The 22,682-nt window shown below is 40.0% G+C and overlaps 5 protein-coding genes across 6 annotated transcripts; 1 reads left to right on the forward strand and 4 right to left on the reverse strand.

The window, feature by feature from the left end:
- Positions 1-606: 606 nt before the first annotated feature.
- On the reverse strand, positions 607-2,894 carry LOC124487165 (cytochrome b5 domain-containing protein 1). The gene is made up of 4 exons (XM_047049275.1): positions 2,668-2,894; positions 2,457-2,533; positions 2,125-2,343; positions 607-933 (listed from the first exon to the last, which is right to left on the reverse strand). The coding sequence occupies exons 1-4, from the start codon at positions 2,786-2,788 to the stop codon at positions 703-705; spliced, it is 648 nt and encodes a 215-aa protein (XP_046905231.1). The 5' UTR covers positions 2,789-2,894; the 3' UTR covers positions 607-702.
- A 256-nt stretch (positions 2,895-3,150) lies between these two features.
- Positions 3,151-4,777, forward strand: naa38 (N-alpha-acetyltransferase 38, NatC auxiliary subunit). Of its 2 annotated transcripts, none has more exons than XM_047049089.1 (3): positions 3,151-3,248; positions 3,794-3,971; positions 4,208-4,777. In XM_047049089.1, the coding sequence occupies exons 1-3, from the start codon at positions 3,210-3,212 to the stop codon at positions 4,330-4,332; spliced, it is 342 nt and encodes a 113-aa protein (XP_046905045.1). In that variant the 5' UTR covers positions 3,151-3,209; the 3' UTR covers positions 4,333-4,777. The 2 variants fall into 2 exon arrangements, with proteins under 2 accessions (XP_046905045.1, XP_046905046.1); XM_047049090.1 differs by having other exon boundaries at positions 3,797-3,971.
- Positions 4,778-4,973: 196 nt separating this feature from the next.
- Positions 4,974-11,176, reverse strand: dnajc3b (DnaJ (Hsp40) homolog, subfamily C, member 3b). Its single transcript, XM_047049274.1, has 12 exons — positions 10,650-11,176; positions 10,172-10,282; positions 9,829-9,953; positions 9,588-9,662; positions 9,077-9,220; positions 8,207-8,388; positions 7,770-7,889; positions 7,487-7,592; positions 7,168-7,288; positions 6,949-7,081; positions 6,611-6,759; positions 4,974-6,436 (listed from the first exon to the last, which is right to left on the reverse strand). Exons 1-12 carry the CDS (start codon positions 10,738-10,740, stop codon positions 6,282-6,284), a joined length of 1,512 nt encoding a protein of 503 aa, XP_046905230.1. The 5' UTR covers positions 10,741-11,176; the 3' UTR covers positions 4,974-6,281.
- Positions 11,177-11,327: 151 nt separating this feature from the next.
- On the reverse strand, positions 11,328-13,503 carry cldn15a (claudin 15a). Its single transcript, XM_047049117.1, has 5 exons — positions 13,068-13,503; positions 12,644-12,808; positions 12,445-12,526; positions 12,205-12,312; positions 11,328-12,058 (listed from the first exon to the last, which is right to left on the reverse strand). Exons 1-5 carry the CDS (start codon positions 13,282-13,284, stop codon positions 11,968-11,970), a joined length of 663 nt encoding a protein of 220 aa, XP_046905073.1. The 5' UTR covers positions 13,285-13,503; the 3' UTR covers positions 11,328-11,967.
- A 3,829-nt stretch (positions 13,504-17,332) lies between these two features.
- fis1 (fission, mitochondrial 1) lies at positions 17,333-21,995 on the reverse strand. The gene is made up of 5 exons (XM_047049215.1): positions 21,764-21,995; positions 21,051-21,183; positions 20,606-20,682; positions 18,823-18,928; positions 17,333-18,366 (listed from the first exon to the last, which is right to left on the reverse strand). The coding sequence occupies exons 1-5, from the start codon at positions 21,806-21,808 to the stop codon at positions 18,266-18,268; spliced, it is 462 nt and encodes a 153-aa protein (XP_046905171.1). The 5' UTR covers positions 21,809-21,995; the 3' UTR covers positions 17,333-18,265.
- Positions 21,996-22,682: the final 687 nt, after the last annotated feature.

Consider the following 22,682-nt stretch of genomic DNA (forward strand, 5'->3'; position numbering starts at 1 on the left):
ATGAAAGAAGATAGAATTATTCATTGGAATAATATTTTACACTTTTCACAAGAAGCTACTTTCAACTGGGTGGCAGTAAGGCCATGGGAATCCCCAGGTCTCTCACTTCAAATAGCCCAGTGGTAGTCTTCTCCAGGAACTGTTGTTTTGTCAAAAGGATTTTGCATTCTACATTAACATTTTACAGGAAAATATTAGATCTCATTGTGCATTCATAATTAAAAAGAGATGAACAATAGATGAACAATGTTATCTAAAGGTGAACATTTAAAGCTTCTCCAGTTTCTTCTATTGTTACTGAACACACTACCGATTTAGTGTTTTTTACATTCTGTACAGGAGACACATAACAGTTTCACAACGGTGCTGCTAAAAGGAAGTGCTGCTGATAATCATATTTATTCTGTAATCTCCATGGTAACTGTGTGGTTTCAAATGGCTTTATGGCAGACTATTATTGAATTATTTATTCATTCTAGATCTAATGCAGAAAACTGAAGGACAAAAATAAACTAAATAGAATGTAGTGCATAGTAAATGTTTGGCCATCATTTTGGTAACTTTCTAGTAGCCTACTGAAATAATGTTTCAACACAAATATACCACACAATAATTACGTGGTATTATTCTACATGTACGTTTATTACACTTCCTGCTTGAACACACCCCAACCACATTGCAATATCCCCACCGTTTTAATGGTCAAAGTTCGGTGAGGTCATCATTGAAATAGAGACAGATCGACTGGGAGAAGTGGTCACGGTCCATGCGACCATTGTAGAACTCCTCATCCTCATCGACGATGTCGTTCTCACTCAGGGTCTTGCTCATGTCCAGATTGACACCGTTGTGTTTCCACGTGTAGCTGGCTGCATGCATGTTGTAGCGGAGATAGCGCTGAAGAATCTCATTCAAGGTTTCCTCAGAACACACCTGGCCAATGTGGAGAAGCGGAGTAAGTTCCGGTACTTTCCAGATGGGCAGAAGTCCCTTGAGATGCATGAATCTCCTCTGCTCCTGAGGATAATCTATCTCAGTAGATTTACAGTAAAAGGGTTCACACCCATAACTTACGTCTATGATATGTTTCATTTACACAGAACGTTTTTGACCTGATGCCACTCCAATAGAAATACCGCACAGTGTACAGGGATTCTTTTTTACAGGGAACAAATTGTTTGCAACAGGAGTTTAAATGATCGAACTAGGAGTTTCAGAATTGACAAAAGAGAAGGAATCCATGTATGCCCAGTCCAGCTGGCACACTTGCCAGGAACCACTAAAGAGAAACAGAAAAGCTAGAGTACAGGCAGGGGATGGGAGACAGAAGGAGGAGAGAAACATATGTGATGGACTGTGTGAGACAGAAAATGAAGAGTGTCTCTCTGCACAATAGCACGCTCTGTTATGCGTGTGCGTGAGAGAGAAGGAGAGAGAGGGAGAGAGAGAGGGAGAGAGCGAGCATATGTGAGTCCGTCTATGTCAATGTAGAGCCTACTAAGCCTTTGGCCCACGAGAAGGCTACTGGTGCCAGATGGGGTGGTTGGCAAGGTACACCTATCTTCCCTCACACTGGAGAGAACAGGCAAAAGTACATGAGTGAGTGTGTGTGTGTGTGCGTTGTAGGGGAGAAATGTGTGAAAGCAGGCAAGGCTCATTTCTATGCCCCGGGGCTTGACACACTGCACCACTGTGCTGCTCTCTTCAGCGGGTGTCCCTGAGGTAGGGATCATGTGGAGGATGAGAGGGAAAACTTGCCTCCCCTGAGAGCATCGTGGGTGCGCTAACCCACATTTTATGCAGTGACACAGAGGGAGACACCAGCACCTGTGTTTCAGTCAGACCCATGTGTCTGTGTGTAACAGCGCCAGCCGGCTGGACATAACACTGCATAATTGAGTCGATTAGACATGGAGCTATCTAATGAGGGATTTAGAGGGTAGACAAGAGGACATCAGGATACAGTTATGTGGCCCAAGCATATAATGAAGGTCTATGTGACAAGGATGTTCATGTGCAGTTTGATGTCATCTATGTATGATGCATGTATAATCATACACTCATTACCCATATTATTTAGCCTATAGACATCTACAGACTACATGTACAGTAAGGATGCCTTACCTCCAGTCCTTGTTCTTGAGAAGTCAGGGTGTTGATGATGCGTATCCATCTGGTCTTGACAGAAAGCAGTCCCACTTCATAGCCCGTATCCCTCCACCATGGTCGGCCAAAGTCATTGGCCCAGTCAGTGCGAGGGCATGGAGGCGGCACATGCACAAAGCGCCCCCTAGGGGTGTAGTACTTCACACAGCCAGACAGTGGGTCGATATGGGTAAGGATCTGAGAATGTAAAAGAGGGCATTCTTTATTCAATATCTCATATTTAAAAAAACGTGGAAATGCAATTGCAATTTTATCATGTGAGTCATTCCAATTGTATTAAAACCACTTACATCTTTTGTTTTGGGGTCAAACCAGTGGCTAATGTCCTTTCCTGCACACTCAATGATAGGCTTTAAGAGCACATCACCTGATAACACACAAAAAAGGCGGATTAGAACAACTGCAGTAAATGATCTAAATCTCATTCTATCATTGTCATTTAACACCTTGTTATTCAAAGTAAACACCATGTTATATTATAAATTGTTATGTATAATTTACCTTTCAACTCATTTGGCAACGGTGTCAAATTGTACACTTTGCCCAGGTATGAGACCCACAAGTCAGCTGGAGTGTTGTGAAGTGACACCTCATTTGGGGTGAAGTATTTTGGTCTTCGCATATCTGACAGAATGCAAAAATATTTAAAACTACCGTAAAGAAAAGACCATTTAAAATGTTTACAAAGTAACCTAGCTCGAAAACGTAGGCTACTTGCTACATCATTAGCGCACACTACAAAACATTGTCGTTACTATGGTTACCATGGTGGCGTCGTTGCAGACTCGTATGAAATTCATTTTAGGCCTACTAATATTATGATAAATATCAGAATTCCATCAAGACAATAAATGTTTTTTATATAGTTAGAAATTATTGCAAATAAGGTTTTATTGAAATTTGCTGTTTTACAATGATCTGGCTAGTATACTACAAGCGCCACAATGCAGTGCGTTTCAAAAAGTATTTATTTCCTGTGGGTCCGTCAATTAAATGATTCCTCCAGACATATTCAAGTCAAGAAATTATAGTAGTACTGTAGAATGGCAACGATGATTGAAGAAAATGGTCCAGCAACGCAAGTAAGGGTGACACATTTATTTCTGCCTTGTCTTTGCCCTAGAAATGTAATGTTTATTTACAGATAGTAAAATGAAGGACTGTATCCCTCCCTGGCAATTTTGTGGTCAAGCAAGCTGTCAGTCAGCTAGGCAAGCTAAGAGTTAAGCCTAGCTAGTAGGCTACTGTTAGTCTACACGAAATTCGATTTTTAGTTTAAACAGCTTGATGCTGATAGAGCCTTGGTCTGAGATTAAATATAATTTTATGAATCGACTTGTTTGCAATGAATCATCCAAGTTGCAAAGTTGTCAAAGTCAATGTTTTAACAAAAGGTTTGCAATCATTTAAATATTTTCTTTACTTCAGATAAAACTCTAGGCTACGGCAGGTCAAACATGGATGAAAATTATGTTTTTCAAAAATGCTATAATACAAACTAGTTTTTCACCAGTATTGATCAGTAATAGACATGACGCATGCCATTAGGACGATTTAAACGTATTTCAAAGACAGACACTGAAGTATCTTACTAGTAAATTACATAACTTTAATTCCCCATGTCTAGCAGCCGGGTGGCCTGCTTTCGTCCTCATCTCGGACAAGACAGAAGCTGGATAGTTTGCTAAATAAGAACATGAAGATCAGGATGACAGACGGCCGGACGCTGGTGGGACTGTTCCTGTGCACCGACAGGGACTGCAACGTCATCCTGGGGTCTGCGCAGGAGTTCCTCAAATCTACAGGTAGGTAACCGAAATATAGATGGGTCATCTTTCATTAGATATTCCAAGCTCACTGGACTTTAGTCTCTCGGCATTACCTACAAAGTACCTAACAACCACATTGTAAATCACGTAAACTCGTAAACTACGGAATAGCAACTAGTATTTTTCAGCTTCATCAAGCATCTCATCATTTTTGTCCGTGACCATTTTTCCAGCAGCCATGTTTTAATTATTCAGTTTGTGTCCTATTTCAGACTCTTTTTCCCAGGGGGAACCTAGAGTCTTAGGCTTGGCCATGATCCCGGGTCATCATGTGGTCTCCATTGAGGTGGAGTCTGACAGTTTGACCGACACTCAGGGACTGGGGCCTAGCCACTGAAGGATCTCACCGAACCTGGGAAATACTAGCATGGTGACTAACCTTGCCAAGCAACGAATAGCCTGGTTAGGTAATGGTTCATCCCTAAGAATACAGACATATAACATGGAGGACTCTAGGCAACTTAACTGAAGATGCAGTTCTCCCATGTCACTGCCATGGATTCCGGTTGTTCTGTGGGTCAATGTTTGATCAGGAACCCGTGTTGATAAGTCTAACAAGACACACATTGTGACCTCTGGACATTAAAGCATGCTTGTGTGTTTATGTGGGAGTGTGTTAAGTTGATATGATTATGAAGTATCCTATGTGTACCCAAGGAGGCTAGGATTCATCCTGGGCTGGGTGTTTGTGTTGTGTGGTAAGGCTGTATTAAAACCAAGAGTGATACAAAAAAAAAAAAAAAAAAACCTTTGGTGGTATTTCAGCTTGTGTGATTTAGATGTTTTTTTTGTTGGCTGCCTATATTGTCATACAGCTGATACACCATAACATACACCTTAATGTTAAGTTAAAGGCTGAGGGACACACATGAACGATGCCCCCTGTGGCAAAAAGCAGTGGTTGTCTTCGTGCCCAGGATCCAAAACTATCTGCGTTTAATCTACCCATTGAACACATCTGTTCATGAATATTCACCGTTTTTTTTTGTATTTGTATTTTAATACACACCGGAGAGCAATTTCAGATTATTCTGTTTGGCAAATTAAAAAACTCAACTAGACAAAAAATAATCCTTAAAAACAAATAGAAGAGAAAGCTCCATCCATGGCTGTCCTCTGCTTGACTTTGATGACATAATTGAGCATTGTCAGTAACGTCCATAACATTTTACAGTTTTTAAACAAAGGTAAAATATCCTGAATCTTCTTTGTACTAAATATTTAAAGTACATTCCCAATGTCACCTTATTGTTGGAAGTATGAAGCAAGCCAAAAAACAAAAATGTAGTCCCATCTTTTTTCAGCTGTTTCTTTTTTTATATATAGCTTTTTAAAGCTCAGTCACAGTAGAGTTGATCTCCACAGAAATGACATGTCACATGTAACCACTTTTGGCTTGAAGGGCATTAAGTTGCTGGGGACATTTTCAGTAACACCAGGAGTGAGCAAGATTTGGAGTGGTTTAAAAAAGAAAAAGAAAGTGCTAGTCTTCAAAGATGTGCTTTGAAATGAATGAAAACAAGAGTAATGCAAACATCGCACTCCTGCACCATACATGCTTTCAATAAGCCTGTGGAAGAGTGCCTATTCAGTTAGGTGCTATATTTAGAGCTTTACAGATCAAACAGAATTATACACCCCTATCTATGTAAAAAGGACAATCACGTCGCCTTTAAAATAACCCAACGGCTCTGAATATTGTACCAGACTGAAGAAAAAGAAGTGCATACAAGTCTAACATAAGAAACCTCATTAAATGGGAAGGGTGAAACATGGCACAAACAAAGCAAGTGCAGACATCCCAAACCAAATGGATTTGGAAGGTAAGAGCTGCAACGAAGGCTTTAACAACCTGGAGATAGTGTGTCAAATGCAGAATAACACCAGAATCCTCTCGAGTCCCATCTATGAAATAAAGAGGAGTTTGGTGCTATGAAACATTTGAGGAAACTCCTAAGTCTGTTTTGATGACTGAACAGGGCATCAATGCAGGACTTTCACTCTTCAGTATTCAACTGTGAAGCACTCGTCATTTCAGTCCATGTAGCATTGTCGGTGGGACATGTTTTCTTCATACAACTTGGCCTTTGGCCACATAGTCGTCCAACACCAAGACATGTTCTTCCAGTCCTCAAGTTACCCGCAAAATCCTAAATGTTACCTGGGGCACATCCCCTGGGTCTTTCCAGAGTTCCTCCATTGGTTGTTCATTAGACCTTTGATTCATTCCGGTTGGTTGTCCTACTATGTCTCCTCTCCTGTTGTTGTTCATATATTAAATCAACACTAGTTGTACTGGAATTTGAAGTGGTAGTTGCCACCAGACTCAAAGGGGTTAAAGTGGAAGGGCCAGCCCTGGCCCCCCTGGCCCCCACCGCCTCCCCCCTGCTGGCTCTCGGGATCCAAGGGATCCTCGCCCGCATCGAACTTCTGGCGCATTTCTGCACATGGGAACGGACAAATGATGAGTCACAGAATGGCAGTCCATATTCTCCTAAAATACGAAATTCCTGGCCAACATGTTTAAGTTGAGTGTCAAGCAATTGTTAAATTCGCCATTTATTCCACAATTTCAGCAGTTATTGGTGTGATGTGAATGTAAGTTAGTGCAGTACCTGGGTCGGTGAGGACCTCTTTGGCCGAGGCGATGTCGATAAACTTCTTCTCTGCCTCTTTCTTGTCGGATTCTGACTGGAAGTTGTCAGGGTGCCACTGTTGGGCCAGCTTCCTGTACGCCTTGATGACTTCCTGTTTGTTGGCATTCCTGAGGAACAACACAAGTTGATATGACCGTTCCCTTCCTGACATGTACCCACTAGGTTTGAAATTAAATATGAAGGATTAAATTAAAATATAATTTATAAAATGATCAAACCCATCAATGACTTCCTTTAAGCCAAGGGGCCCAAGTACACGCTTAATTTCATACTACCACAGAATCTAGTTTCAATACCTATTGACGCCCAGAATCTTGTAGTAGTCTCTCTTTCGTGAAAGTTTGAGGAGTTTCTGGGCCCGCTCCAGACCTTCCCTGATCTCATTGTTGTCTCCATCAAACTCCCTCGCTTCCTGGTAGTCCTCCACCGCTGAGAGAAAGATAAGATGAAAAAAGGTAGGTATGACTCATCGTTGACACCGATTCAAAGTTTTTAAACGTGTGGAGTGTCATTACCTTTCTCATAGTCCTGGTTCATGATGAAGGCCTCGGCCCGGTCTCTGAGGATGTTGACGTTGCGGGGGTCTCTCTGGTGGGCTTCAGAGCACACATCTATCGCCTCACGTGCCATCTTGTTCTATACAGAATGGAACAAATGTTGTAGGCTGAATGTACAGGAGAAGAGCAGGTTTATCAACTCAAAAATACAATTTCCACTGTTGAGGAAAGAACGACAGTTATTCATATGAAATGTAGCAATCAATATGAAATTCAAGAGGCTAAGCTCCAACTCATAACTATTTTAAGTTTCACAGTGTAAACACTAGTAACTCACCTTGACAAGGCAGAAGCAGATTCTCTCCTTGGCCAAGTTTGTGTAGAAGGGTACACTAGGCTCAGTCCTCATCACTGACTCATACTTGTCAATCGCGTCTTGATACCTTTAAAAATAAAAAATAGATCATTATAATAAAACTCAAATTCTCCAATGCATAATTTATGCCAATTACAAAAGAAGACACAGCGTGCAAATGTAAAGTCTGACGTCTTATCAGGAACATCCTGTTCCATTGTAAACAAAGCCCTACAGCTTATATGAGTGAGGGGGAGGAAATCACCTTTGCTCATGGATGAGCTCTTCGGCGATGTCCAGCTGCTTGCTCAGCTTCTTCACCAGCTTGTAGTGAGAGAAGCACTCCTTATCGTCTTGATCCAGCTTCAGACACTCCCGTACATGGCTGGACACAGAAAGAAAGAAAGAAAGAAAGAAAGAAAGAAAGAAAGAAAGAAAGAAAGAAAGAAAGAAAGGGAGAAAAGAGAGAGGGTGGGGGGGGGGGGAGATTAAGAGACATCAGAGGAAAAAATGTGAAAGAAATAAAGAGCAAGAAGAGAAGTGGATGTGTGATTTGTGTATTATATCCAGGGGACTAAAAAGCCCTACAACGCCAAAAGTCAACACCACAACTTCATTTCAAAAGGTTTTTACATGAATTTGTCATGTAAAAAAACATTTGGTAAGCAAATTTTGCCCTTCCAACTTTCTGAGGAATTGTACTTGAGTGACTCGTGGTGCTCCCCGAGGCTGTAGTGTAGCGTGCTAAGCTTCAAGAAGGCTGCACGGTTGTCATTCCGTAACCGTGCCGTGGGCGTGAGGTCCTGGATGGCCTTCCGAGGTTCTCCGAGCCGGATGTAGCATTCTGCTCGGAGCTCCCTCATGTCGGGGTCCCATGGGGACAGCTGAGGAGGAAATACTCACCCGTCAGTTCCAATTACGGTACAATGTACCCAATGTGTACCGTTTCTTGCCCCATTTTTGGCGCCATGCACTGTCACTGTCAATATCAATCCTACACGCTATCCATTCATTCGTTCCATATGCATTTCCTTTGCATATTTGTATTGTCTACCGCTCGACTTGAATGCAGAGAAGTTTACTTATTAAAATGTTTGCTCATTTACATTTATTCATTTAGCAGATGCTTTCATCCAAAGCGACTTACAAGAAAGAGCTTCACAAAAAGTGCATAGGTCAATGATCATAAACAACGCGAAAACATTGCGGGTAGCCAAAACATGAAGCATACATTGTGAAAAGCAAATAAGTGCCAATGGTGCTCAGCCTTCTTCCACTTGATTTTTGACTTTACGTCTATTCCTGTGCAAGTACATAGAGAGCAATGTAAAAACCGGAGTCAAATTCCTTGTATGTGTAGACATACCAGTACTCAGCCACTAAAGCTCATTTTGATTCTAGTATGACCAAGCCCAGGAGAACCTATGGTGATGACCTTAATCCCCAGGTTGAATAACTACGCTGTTCCTGAGCCAAGTCTACGTTTATGACCCGGCCTATAAGCTAAGCCCTGCAGTAGAGCTAACCCAGTGTCCATGACTAGGCCCCCTAGCTAGCTCCCACAGCCTGTACCTCGATAACTCTGTCCAGCACACTGATGGTGGTGCTGTAGTCTCCTCTGTGGTGTGCAGCGTGAGCCTCCTCCCTCAGATCCTCCAGCTCATTGGCTTTCAGGAGCTGGTCCTGGGCCTCCTCCTGGTCAGGGGAGCGCTGCAGCTGGCGCAGACACGGAAGCAAACTTGAGATGTCACATGTCCAAAGAGGTTTTAAAGGGCACAACAAGGCAAATGTGTTGTCCTGTGTCCTCCTCTTGGCCTTTTAGCGACACACTACTGCTACTGTGCAACCAATCGGAGTAGATTGCTGCAGATTGCTCAATAGATTGCTGTGAGTTTTTCCTTGTCTTCCTTGAGGGTTTAGGTTGGTTGAGGGGCAGTTCTATGGGAGTTTGTGAAGCCCTCTGTGACATTGCTTGTAAAAAGGGCTATACAAATACATTTGATTTGATTGTCTCATTGGGTTATTGTGAAGATCATATTTTTGTTGATTGACAGCTGTGTAATGTCCACATGACACAACTTACAACTGCCTGGAAGTCTTCCTTGGCCTCTTGGGTGTTTCCCTGTTTCAGGAAGATATTCCCCCTCTGTAGTCTGGCCTGGTAACATCACAAGAGAGAAAGGGGGCAGAGACATTGAGAGATTAGCAGGTGTGTAGAGAGGGGCAAGAGAGAGAAAATAAACAACAACCTAATTGCTGTACATCACTGTAGATGCCATCAAATTGACAGGATTTAAAATCAAAGGAAGCTTGTGGAAACTCACAGCCAGGAAGTCTGGTTTGAGCTGGATGGCCCTGGTCAGGTCTGGCAGGGCAGACTTGGACTTCCCCATGGCCAGGAACACAGCTGCCCGCTTGTAATAAGTTAGGTAGTTCTTGGAGTCCCCCTCTGAGAGAACACACAAGGTACAATACATTAGCATACTTCCCTGACATAATACGTTTAGTGTATGAATGTATCTTTTAAAAACTGAATTGTGTACAAGTAATCTATCAATAGCTCCTTAACTTGAAGGCACTGAAGTATGAAGGCTGTGCACAGACAGACACACATGCAGAAAGAAGGCTCAAGACGTCTAGCTGTTTAAAGATGACTGGTAACCTTACCCACGGCAGAGTGGTAGTGGGATAGAGCCTCCGCCAGTTGACCAGCTGCCAACAGCTTACGGCCCATCTCCAAGTGCTGCTCAATCTCTACATGAGTGGCTCCCAAGACACCTGAAATACAACACTGTATGAGCCAAGCCAGTAAACCAATACAGAGAACATCCACATTTTATTAATCTGGGTCTCCTCACTTTAACAAGTCACTTATGCCATTAAACGATCACAGAAACGTTTTGTTAGCAATATAAGGGATAGCATCTGGGGGACATTTGTTGTAAAATATGGAACTATTGAAAGCTTTTACGGTGCGTGCATCAAAGCTAACGATGTTGCTATGTTTAAGGTTACAAGAAGGCACAGCAAGACACCTGCTTTCACGATGACAACCCAAGTTAAATACATAGCTAGTGTTATCTTGAGGGTGTGAAAAATATACCATCCCTATCTACATCCAACCGCTTCTTATCTCTTTCCTTACCATCCAACTGGAGGTCCAGAATAACACAGAGAAGCGACAAGGAAGACAGGATACTGCTGAGACCTTTCCGCCGGCCGGATTCCATATTCATTCAACTCACACCTGTGAACTCTATATATTTCACGTCTCTGATATGACTTAATTGTAAATAATAACCAAGATCACTGAAACATAGATATTATTCATTGATTCTCCATCGTTATCCTTAAATCTTTGCAGCTACGATAGCATATTTATTGTCCGGTTTGGAATTAATTCCGAGTGAAACTATACCCCGCCGCCTTGAGGTTCCTTTGATTTGTTTGTCAAGTACGCAGAACAATGATTGATCAGTGAGAGTCTACAAAACTAGAGAAACAGTTTAAACTTTCTCTACGTGGCACGACATTGAATATCTTCAGCTGTTAACTTTGAGCTTTCGAAAGGGAAACATCACCCTATCCCATGTTCGCCCCCTCCTTCTTTCAGTTTCATCTGCCCTACATTTCTGTGCAGCGAGTGGCTAAAACATATCCGTGTTTGCCTATAAACGTGGTGCGCTCTGATTGGACGAACTATTTTAGCTTTGGGACAACGCTCATAATGGTGTCACCACGGAAGAGTAGGCTACAAAACATGATTTCAGAATTATCAGTGCCCCGACTGGTTTGAAGAATTATTTTTAACAAATGATTTTATTGTGCGAATTTGTAAAAAAAAAAAAAAAAAAGAAAGAAGAAGCATTAAACCCATTCTTCTTATACATCTATACAACTTTGTACATTCCAAACAAAACATACTAAAACATACGCATACTATATATATATATAGGGCCTAGGTCTATTCGACAGTGGGAAAAGTCGGAATCTGCTGCCTTTGACCTTCCCCTTTGAAACGTCTAGAAGTTTTGTACATCAACAGATCAACAAATAATATGATTTCATGTAATACATTTACCCAGGTACAATGGATAGGCGGACGAAAATATATGAAGAAACAGAAACTAAAAGCATAAGACTGCTCGATTTACTTTACTACCTGGAAAAATTCAAATACTACTTATACTATAAAGTATTTCAAATGAATCTATTCACCGTACATCCTCAAATCCAAGTTCTACGAAAACATTTGACAAGTGATTGGTACAAAGCATGTAGCTTTATATTCCAAAGTTCAACAAATGTAGGAAATAGGTTTGTGTCCCAGACCTAAATCAATCCTCAAAGGAGCTTCTGCAAGGAGGGTACCACTTGGCATCATCAGTGTTTGGGAAAACTGCTTCCATGTGTTCGGTTAGATTGAATTAGATTGTGATGGATGAAGGTAACCCACAAGGTCCTCACACATACGCATTTCTGCCATAGGTGCTGGCAGCTTGACTCCGTGTTGGCGCAGGCCCAGAATACATAGTGCCTCTGGGCTGGTAGGAGCTAATATTGATGAGAAGAGGATGAGAGGAAGACGAATTACAAACCAAACACTCATATGATAACCAAACTCTTTGTTACGTTTTTTGCACACACACAGACCCACACGTACATACAAACACGCACACGCATGCACACTGTGCACTCACTGTTTCTCTTCTGAGGACATTTTGCAGGAGCATGTGAGACACGCTCCTCCAGCTATGGCAAGCACTGCAGAGCACCAGCCAATGTATAGACCTTCTCCTATCTCATACCTGTAACACACACAAATATATACAGTGATACACAAACACACACATGTACATTCACCTAGACAAACATAAATGTTATGTGTCTGTACAGTAGAGGGCAGTAGTGAACCACAACCCTGACCTGATCTCACTCACTTTGTCCCAGGATAGAATGGATCAAAGAAGTCCTGGGTGATGTTGAAGGCGTACCATGACACGGAAACCATTGTGCAAAGGCCTTTTTGAGAGTAAGAGGAATTAAATATTTTTAACCCATACCCTTATCAATGTGCCCAATAATTTTTTATCATTGTTATCTCATCAAATTTTGAAATTCAGTCATTCTGAATATTACCTTGAAGTAGAAAGAATACACCCCCAATACCAGCAATTCTTCCCTTGAGAACTTCGTTTGCTTCTGCAGCCTTACAGCACTGAATTCCTATCATGGATGCCAGAAGGCCAATTGTCCCACAGACAATTGCAGCTATCATCAGGGCTCGAGATGCCTGGACATAACCTGATAAGAGCATTCAAAGAAACAAAATCAACAGTTAAAATAGCTTATTCATACTTTTTGTTATTAGGAGCCATGCTCAAACTCCAACCCCAAAATAAGTGGATGAATAATCATGATTTAGTTATTGATCAAACTAAAAAGTGTAAAAAAAATAAAAAATAAAAATACACTGTAGGCTTAAAGCCAAATAACAATAATTTACTAATGAGGCTATAGGGAAGGTAGGTTATATTTTCTTGGTTTCATGTGGTGGTCATACCATTCAAGGCAAGCAGAGACTGGAACTCGCGACAGTTGTGGACTCCTGTGGAGTCCGTGGCACAGGACATCCATAAGTTTTCGTAGATGGTGGAGGTAGTGATGACGTTCCCATCAACTGTGGAGACCTTCCAATAACGATTGGTTAAACATATGCCAACCATCACCCACCCTAAAAAACCCAGAAGCAGAGCTACGACTTCCACAATAGGATCCATTCTTCCTCCTGGTGATTTCGTTTTTCAGAATGAAAAAGAAAGAAACTATTTATATATCCCTGATTTCAATTAATTCTGCAATGTAAGTATCAAATTGTAAAATGAATCAATCTGATACTTTAGATTTAAAGACTGGGAAGTTTCTGTGTCCCCTGCTTGGTTGCAATTGTGTCTGGTTACCAGTTAACAGCCCCAGCTATGTCAAATGATCAATCGTACCTGATCCCTCTCTCTTTCTCCACCCTCCCCTTCTTCTCTCTCTTTTGCATTTTACACCCTGAGACTGAACAGGTGTTTATCAGCAGAGTCCAATGGTCTCCTCATGGTCACCTCATAACCTGCATCATTTATTGCCGTTTTTTGTTTGTATGTCAGTTGGACAAATCTTTTACAGAGCATTTTCAAAATAAAAAAGATGAATGCTTGTACATTTTAAAGCACACGTAATAATAATACCTTAATTTTTTTTATAGGTGCCTTTCAAGGCATTCAAGGACCCCTTACAGCATACAAACATATTAATTAAACACAAACCTACAATACAATAAAAATAAAAATTATACAGATTATGGAATAAGATCAGTAAAATCGTTTCTAAACAGATATGTTTTAAACTGAGTTTTTTTATACTGGGAACTGGAATCCAACTGGCGGATATTCAATGGTAAAGAGTTCCTTAATTTAATTAAGTTAGCAACAAAATCTTATTATGGACATGATAATGAACAGGAAGCCAATGAAGTAGAAAAAGAACAGATCCTATACGGTCCTAAATATGTGAATGCTTAACAATCTTTTTACTTGACATCTGAGTCCTGGTTTTTGTTGTGAAGGGCTTTTACTTTTATAGTTTTATTTCTTATCTTGCCTGGCACAGTTTATTTCAAAACATTATACTTGACAGATTCATAGTTTTGGACCCATACAATAAATGTAGCTCAAAGGTCATGTGACACAAGCCCAGGCTTTGACATGAGGGGAGCCTGGGGGCTGTCTCTGAGACCCTCCATAAGTCTATAGGTATCCACATAATAATTGTTTTGTTTTGGGGGTTTTGAAATCCATGTGTGTTGGGGTCAAGAGGAGGCCCTTCCAATTGATCTAGTGCACACAGGGTGAATCAATAAATGTCAAGCCACAGGTGCTGCACCCTTTTGGGCTTAATGTTTTATCAAGGAAGCGAGAGGCGGATCTTTTATGGTAAGTGGTAACTATTATGAAGGGTACTGGCTTAGATGAGAACAATTGCTACCCAAAACATGAAAAGCTCAATGTGTTCTAATAAAATAACAATGATTAATTCTTGACAACTGTTTAGATAGCATTGTAAGAAAATGTCACACCATCAAACAGACTATTCATCTTCTATAGCTCCCCTCTTTATGTTAATATTTTTAAGGAGTAAAGGAGAAAATCCTTTCAATACTGTCAAGTTTATGTATACACCTAAAGCTGTTATGAGAAGCAAGCAACACTGGCTGTTTGGCGCCTGACTATCTCCGAAACCAAGAATGGATCCTGCAATGCTATAAACATATTTTATGACTGACGTGTTTGCCAAAGACCATTTTACAGCTCTCTGCAACAGTTACTTTGAGCTTTTGTGTTGGAACTGAACGTAATTAGTCTTTTAATGAGAAAAACAAAAGTATACATGGTTTTACATGTGACACATATAGAAGTGAAACATACCATTAATCTCTCTAGCTAAAGTACATATCAAGGTCAAGGTAGCTTTATTTTGTACCCGTAGGTAAAATTGTTTTACAGATAACTAGAATTTGTTGTCCAGAAAAAACACATACAAGACACAACAAATATACCGGTTAATAAAATCATGACTGGCTGCACCAAACACATGCATATCGCTTCTTGTAATTAACTAACTATTGCATAATAAAACATTTCTCCTCTTATTATTATTTAAAATCTCAATTGCCGCAGGAACAAAAGTATTCCTGTAGCGTTTTGTTTTCCATCTCGGGACCACAAACCGGCAACCCGAGGGAAGTAACTGAAACCCGTTACTTAAGGGATGCAGCTTATTACTTAAAATAATACTTGCCTTCCTGTACAACTGAGTTTTATAAATGTATTCTAGAGTCCGTTGATTAACTCCTATTATCTTACTCGCCCACTTGACAATTTGGTATAAGGAGTTCTTGTTCTTCACTGGTAGACTCCCATACCACACCACAATGGAAAATTACATTGTAGATTCAATAAAAGCAAAATTAAACTATGACAGCATGTGTCTATCAATGTGAAATTTGGCAAGCTTCCTAAGGCAACTCAGACGCTGATGACCTTTCTTACATACCATTTCACAATTCAAATCAAATGTCAGTTTGAAATCAATGACTACACCTAGGTATTTGTAACTCTCCACACGATCCACAACCTGTCCTTCAATAGTTGTGGTAACGTGATCTGCAGTAGAAGTTCTAAAATTTAACTGCATATAAGAATCATCACACCAAGTCACAAAATCCTCCACAACTGGACCATGGCCAGACTAATCTCCCTTGTAACACTATGACTGTATCATCAGCAAACTTAATAAAAACTCTATTTCCATGTAGGCTTTGACACAAGTTAGTATACAAAATGTATAACAAAGGTGAAAGAACACAACCTTGTGGGGATCCAGTAGATACACTTAACACATCAGAAAAACTACCGTTCACTTTTACCTTCTGCATTCTGTTAGTTAAAAAGTCCAATAACCATCCCACAAAATTATGGTTCAGCTCGTAATACATATATATATATCGAGAGGACTGTGCAATAGTGATTGTTAAAGCAGTACCCCAGCCCTAGATGGGCTTGACATATTTCTTTACATTGACTTGGGCTGCTACGTATACACTGAAGCTTGGAAGATAAACTATGTTCATCACTGGCATGTATGTTAAATGTTTAGTCAGTGTAATAACTGAAATACATTTTCACAATACAACAGTCTAGACTCTAACCAATGGATTAGTCACCAGGCCTACTCTAAATGTTTAATAGTTTCATAATCATATCATAGTAAAAAGACTGCATCCTTATGGCTAACAGGACCCTCCTTTGAAACTGGACCACATTAGTTTCAGATAAACTGAATGAGGAAAAGTTGTATTATAATCAAGCAGCCAAAAGATAGCTAGTGGATTTACTCTTACTTGGTTATCCATCAGACGTAAATGGGGTTACTGTGTCGTAAAGTAGAACATATATATATCTATCTAGTTATTTTGGTGTGTTTTACAGGGACTTCTCATGGAATTGTGACAAGTCAGAGTCAGAATTTCTCTTGTGAAACAGGAACTATCACTTGAGGCCCTAATCTCCGACGAATTCAAGTTGTTTTTTTTGCGACAAATGCTTTGTCGTGAGGAGTTTCGGTCGTGTCAGATAGTTAATGTGTAACATCCCACCTAACTGATAAGGCCACATTACTAATTTCAGCCATAATGTTCCGTTGTAAAACCATCATGTGTACTGCTCTTCCAAGCCTCATTAAATTCATACTTCCTTTATTGCTCTTTTTAGAGATTAGACCAATGCAAGGAAGAAATGCAATGGAGAAATTACAGTATACACTCATAGAGTATTCAACCAGAGCCTAGGAGACAGTGACTAGGGCACGTTTGTTCTAAAACGTTATATGACCAAATAATGCAGATAAGGACTCAAACACAGACATGGTTCATACATTACATACGTACATTATATGGCTATACAAATGAGGTGCACAAAAGTATTCCCCGGACAACATAACATGAAAAACAATGGTTAAGTTGGGTAGGTGGGTCCTACAGACAGGACTTTGAATGATCAATAAAAGCTATTCTTCTAGCTAGTCTTTGATGATTATATATTGTTCAATCCAACAGACAAGTGGGAAACGTCTATGCAACCCTTATCTACAGTTTGTCCTTGACATTGCCACACATTCATCATTTACCACTACTGTCCAAAAATAACAATGTAATGTTCTGTGATACAAGTGCACCTTTGAGACATTGGATGAAATGTAAATAAAAAAACTATTCAACATTGCTTGTAGTGAGCAACTTCACATTTTTATTAACAATCCAAACCAATATCATAGTATTTATTGTTAGAAAATTGGATGTTCCAAATTGTGATGATAAGTTCTATTATGTTTAGTAGGTGAGACTTTATTCTGCATTTTGAAGGTGTACTGCATTGTGTAGGAAAAACAAATCAACTTTAGCCAGGGAAATAATAATAAAACATTCCTACATTCAAGGCAGTTTTTTGTTGCTTTAAGCATAACAATTTCATGTCATCATGCCCAAAGCCCATTTCCAAAGGACGCCTCCCTCATGACAAAACAGTTGAAACAAAACTTTGGCAAAATACCTCAATGTAAGAATACAGTGCAGTAACTGCAGACTTTGTTTGACTAAATTCCTTAAAGATAAAACAAGTACCGCTGAACCTAAAGCACTTCCCTCAAGTCCTATTCTCTGCATTTTTTTTTTTTTAACAGGCTGTGACAATAACAAAGAAAATACAATTTCACCTTCATGAATAAATACAAAACCCCACATGCCACCATGCTAACAGGAAAGTGGATGCTCAGGTGCATGCTAACGTACACACAGATGGAAATTGTGAACGTTTATTAATTAAGCAGAAAGACATGTTTCAATTTTATTTACAAGTACAATATGAATACAACAATAACATCTAAATTTACTTTAAATCTAAACTTCTGTTAAAATGTGAAAACATTTCAATTTAAGGCCATCTTTGAAAAACCCTCATAGTTTGCGAGCCATTGTCAGAACTTAGTCCAAAACATTATTCCCCAAAACTATATTCATTTTCGGAATCAAGGGCTTTCCTTGGGATTCAGTATAGCCAGCCACTTCAAACTGCGCTTTGAGTTGGTTAAGCAGAGTCAAAGAATGAGTCTATCTTGAAGGGGTGTATTAGCACTGCCACGGCCCTCCATCCCTCCTTGTTAGGACTTGGCACCCTTGGACACAGCCAATCCGATGAGGCCCGCTAATCCGGCCACCCCTAGGCCAATTCCTCCAACGATTGCCATGCCGACCAGGCCATCTAAGTGTAAACAAAGCATTTTCAGTCATCATACATGTCTGATTCCTTTGGCTTAAAGTATACTGCAAATCCACCTAAATCAAAGGGCAAAGTGCCTAAATAACTTCCCTCACTTTACCTATTGAGTGACTTATAGAACATTGTCAATTGACAATGTTCAAATAAAAGTTGCTCTGTTATGTCTGCAGAATATAAACACAATTTAGACACACCAAGTCTTAGGGAATAAATTATAGCTGCGATAACATCTTAGCTCTCTGTCAATCTTGTTCTAATTTAACTTGATAGACATCGTCATGAAGGTTTTGCGATTCTGTTTTTACAAAGAAGTTACAACTATGTCACTATTAAAATGACCCTGTCCCCAGTTACGTTTAAAATTTCAGACACATCCAGTTTCATTGCGTACAGCAACAATTGGAATACAGCCCAGCTGTATGTGAGATTCCTCCTCACCTTTCTTCAAGGCCTTGTCTATTAGCTTTTCCAGCTCTATAGCCTGCTTGTTACCAGGTTCATTCTTTAGAAGGGTTCGGATGTACTTCAGGGCCTTCTCATACTCCTGAGATGGACAGAGGGAAATGGAACAACACATAAGGAGAAAGAAAGAACATGTTCCAATAACTGAAGATGATGAACAACTGAGGCCTGTTCCATAAAGCAAGTTTACCGAATAAGCCAGACTTATGTCAGTAACTATGGTAACTTATGCTTCGAAACTGGCCTGGTCGGGGGCAGGCTAATTTTCAGGCTTAGACCGTGTTTTTGCTTAACCAGACGTTCCTGTAACACTGACCCAACAGGAAAACGATGATTTACCATGGACATTCTCATTTTCTTATTCTCATCAGTTCAAAATGCAGGCTACATATAGAAAATCTACTTAAATAGCCTAAATAGGCTACAACATTTAGCCTAATGCATTAAACAATGATGAACAATGATTTCATACACCATAGCCACGTTAACCCTTGTGTTACCTTCAAGTCATTCTGACCCATCAGTCATTGTGACCCACCCCAACTTTACCGCATACAAAAACAGAATGAAGCATTTTCTTTTAACCATTGGGCTGTCTCAGACCCCCCACATTGCGAAGGTTAAAAGAAAATTATTTTTATTTGTTTTTGTATTGGGTAAACACAACGATGGTTCGTTATGAACCTTTGGGTCATGTGACCCGAAGGCAGCACAAGGATTTTAAACGTATGGCTATATGGTAGTTTGTGATTTCAAATGATTAGGCATCACCCTATATCTCAATCTAAATTATCTGAGTATAATTATCCTAGCTATATAATTGTTAACAGCAGCCTACAATTGCAAAACAAACCTAAATGCATACATCTATCCTCCATTTTCCCGACACAAAAACCATGTTAAAAAGTTGGGCTATTGGATAATGTATTGACTATATAGGCTATTTATTTAAAGCAATGTCAAAAAAGTCAATTTAGATGTGTTTAGAGGTCTGGTCTGTTTTTAAAGGTCTAGAAAAAGGACCTTGACCTACGTAGCCTATCGTTCATGTCAATCATGGCGTGTCATTTTATTTTGATGAAGCGGTGGATGAGGGAGCCGTCATGGTACACGGCTTAAACAGAACGCTCTTTCTGAAGAAGTCACGTGGTCGTGTGCAATGCTTTTTGCCGAGGTGTATTGTATGATCCATGTTTTACCTCTCGGGATGCTTAAGAATAGGTTGCACGCGCAATTAGCGTAACTGCTTAAATCTGACTTGAATTAGTAGGAGTGCGTGAGCTGAAATTGGCCTTTATGGAACCGCTTTAGCCCCGCTTGACTTGTTAAGCTAATTCAAGTCAGGTTTGGGACTTTAAGTCCAGCTTTTTGAGCAGCCTTTATGGAACAGGCCTCTGGAGAGGCAAGTAGAACACACTAAAGTCTGTAAATGTCAACACTGTAAATTGTACACAGAGGTTACACAGATTGATAAAGAAAAAGGCCAAATACAAAACAAATATATATAGAAAAAAGAAATAGTAATATCCAAATTGCGTAATCTCTGAGTCCATTCCCCAATAGAGACAGACTGAAGCAGAAAATGGCAAAACAATGACCGCCTGTTCCGTGTTCATGTCTTTGATACAGAACTACGAGGCGGCAAAAAGGTGCAACATTCCCACCGTGAACAGACTATGTCAAGGGGCTACTGTCAATAACGTCTGCAGGACTGAGACAGAAGGCCACTGTCTAAAAAGGTTCACACAATGATCTTCACCTTTAGTCTATAGTTGGCTACAGCTAGGTAGAACAGAAAGTCTCTGGAGTCATCCTTCGATCCCTTTTGAACTAGCTCTGGAAAACACATGACGAAACTCTTAAAACACAACATAGCACGTTATAGATTGTTATAGAAGCCTATCTGAAAGTAACCACGATGGGTCTTAAAGATGTGATGCATTCATCTTACTAGAAAGACTAGAATCCAAGGCTACAGAATTAATGATTTCTTCCACACAAATATTCCATGACATTTTTGATTGTTATTTAAAGAAAAGCAAATTGATTTAAGCTAAAGTAATGGTCAAGAGAGATTTGTTGACATCACAAAAGTGGCTTATGAGACCACAGGAAAAGGGAGCCACTGCATTGGATCTCTCGTCATACTGGCTTTATGTGTAGCAGTAGCATGGTTATTCAGTTTAGAATTTGAGCACACTCACCCTCCAACAGCACAATTCCTTTTCTGATGTCAGCTGAGTACTTGCTTCGTATCAGACACCATGCATACTCAAACTTAGTCTCTCTGGACACAGAGCCTTTCAACAGCTCACTGTTGTACTTCTTCTCGAATTTCTGAGATTCAAAGAAGGAAAATGTGAGGATTTACTACGGCTCCCCTGATTAAGACAGGGGTGACACAAATTTGGGATAACACACACAATTTCACTATATAGAGTAACAGTATACTTTACTGTAATTACGTAGTTTAGTAGTGGAGCACAGCATACTGTACTGTACTACAGTACCGAGTATACACAACAGTAAATTAATTTTAGCCTATGCTAAAAAAAGTATATACATAGCTTAGTGCATTGTTTCGCTAAAGATATCTATCTCAATACATCATACGCAATGAATGTCTGATAAATGTATTCTTGAATTATAATATTGACTGTCATGGCTACAACTCAGACAAGTTTGAACACAAACAAACGATTGATGTGTGGTTTGTACCCGTTTCTGTCTCATGGCATTACATTACGTCAGCTGGCTAAACTAGATAGCTTAAATGGTATCACGTCGTCTTCTTATATTGAACACAAAGATTAGTGAGAAAATATCCTCATTTTCATCCCTATATTCATTTCCATTATGTTTAATCATAACACACTTCTTAAAAAAAATTGAAGACTTGACAATAATATAAACTTACCAAAAGGTCCTCGGGGGCTACCAGATCACTCACAACAGCCTCCATGTTTCCGGAAATGTATTAGGGAACCACCCACTTTGTTGACGAAATATCGTAAATACCCAATCAGGAACAAGGCTACACACAGCCAGGCTACGATTTTACCACGATGTAATTGTGATGTGTCACAGTCAGATAGGTACTTTATTTAATGATTTTAAACAGACAATAAAATTCAGTTTTCTTTTGCGCAAAATAATCTTACATGCGAACAAAAATGGCTCCAAATGACTGAGATAAATGTATCTATACTAAGGAACATCAGCTCTCCAGCCGTATTCAAATATGATGGACAACTACAGAATGTTGTTGTAGTATTACGTTTGAGAAGTTTGTTTTGCATAAATGTATCTAGCCTAGCTACCATTACTAAGTCAGTTCTTGGCTAAGTGAGCTGGGGAAAAAGCAAGGGGTAACAGTTCTTTGAGGGTGGTTTCTTTGTAAGATCCATCTGGCTTTGTCAAGTATATAACCCAGTTTGTTCCAAACTGTGTGTGTGTGTGTGTGTGTGTGCGCGTGTGTGTGTGTGTGTGTGTGTGTGTGAGAGAGAGAGAGAGAGAGAGAGAGAGAGAGAGAGAAAGAGGCGAAAGAAAGAGTTACTAGGCATGACAACTACATTTTACGCAGCTATGTAGGCCTAACTACATATCTGATATAATAAATAATACAACTTTGATGTCACAGTTAACATAAAATTTGACAGTTTAAAGCTAAAAAGATACAAACACGTGGTTATCAGACTTGAGTACAGGTGCAGTTTAGAACGTTGATCTAACCTCCAAAAGAACCTGTCGACAAGCTCCACACGGCCCAACAAAACTATCTTTGATGTCGCTACAGAGAGAGAGAGAGAGAGGGGGGGGGGGGGGGGGGGGGGGGG

This window comes from Hypomesus transpacificus, chromosome 25 (assembly GCF_021917145.1).
Source record: "Hypomesus transpacificus isolate Combined female chromosome 25, fHypTra1, whole genome shotgun sequence".
In the NCBI taxonomy this organism is placed as follows: Eukaryota; Metazoa; Chordata; class Actinopteri; order Osmeriformes; family Osmeridae; genus Hypomesus; species Hypomesus transpacificus.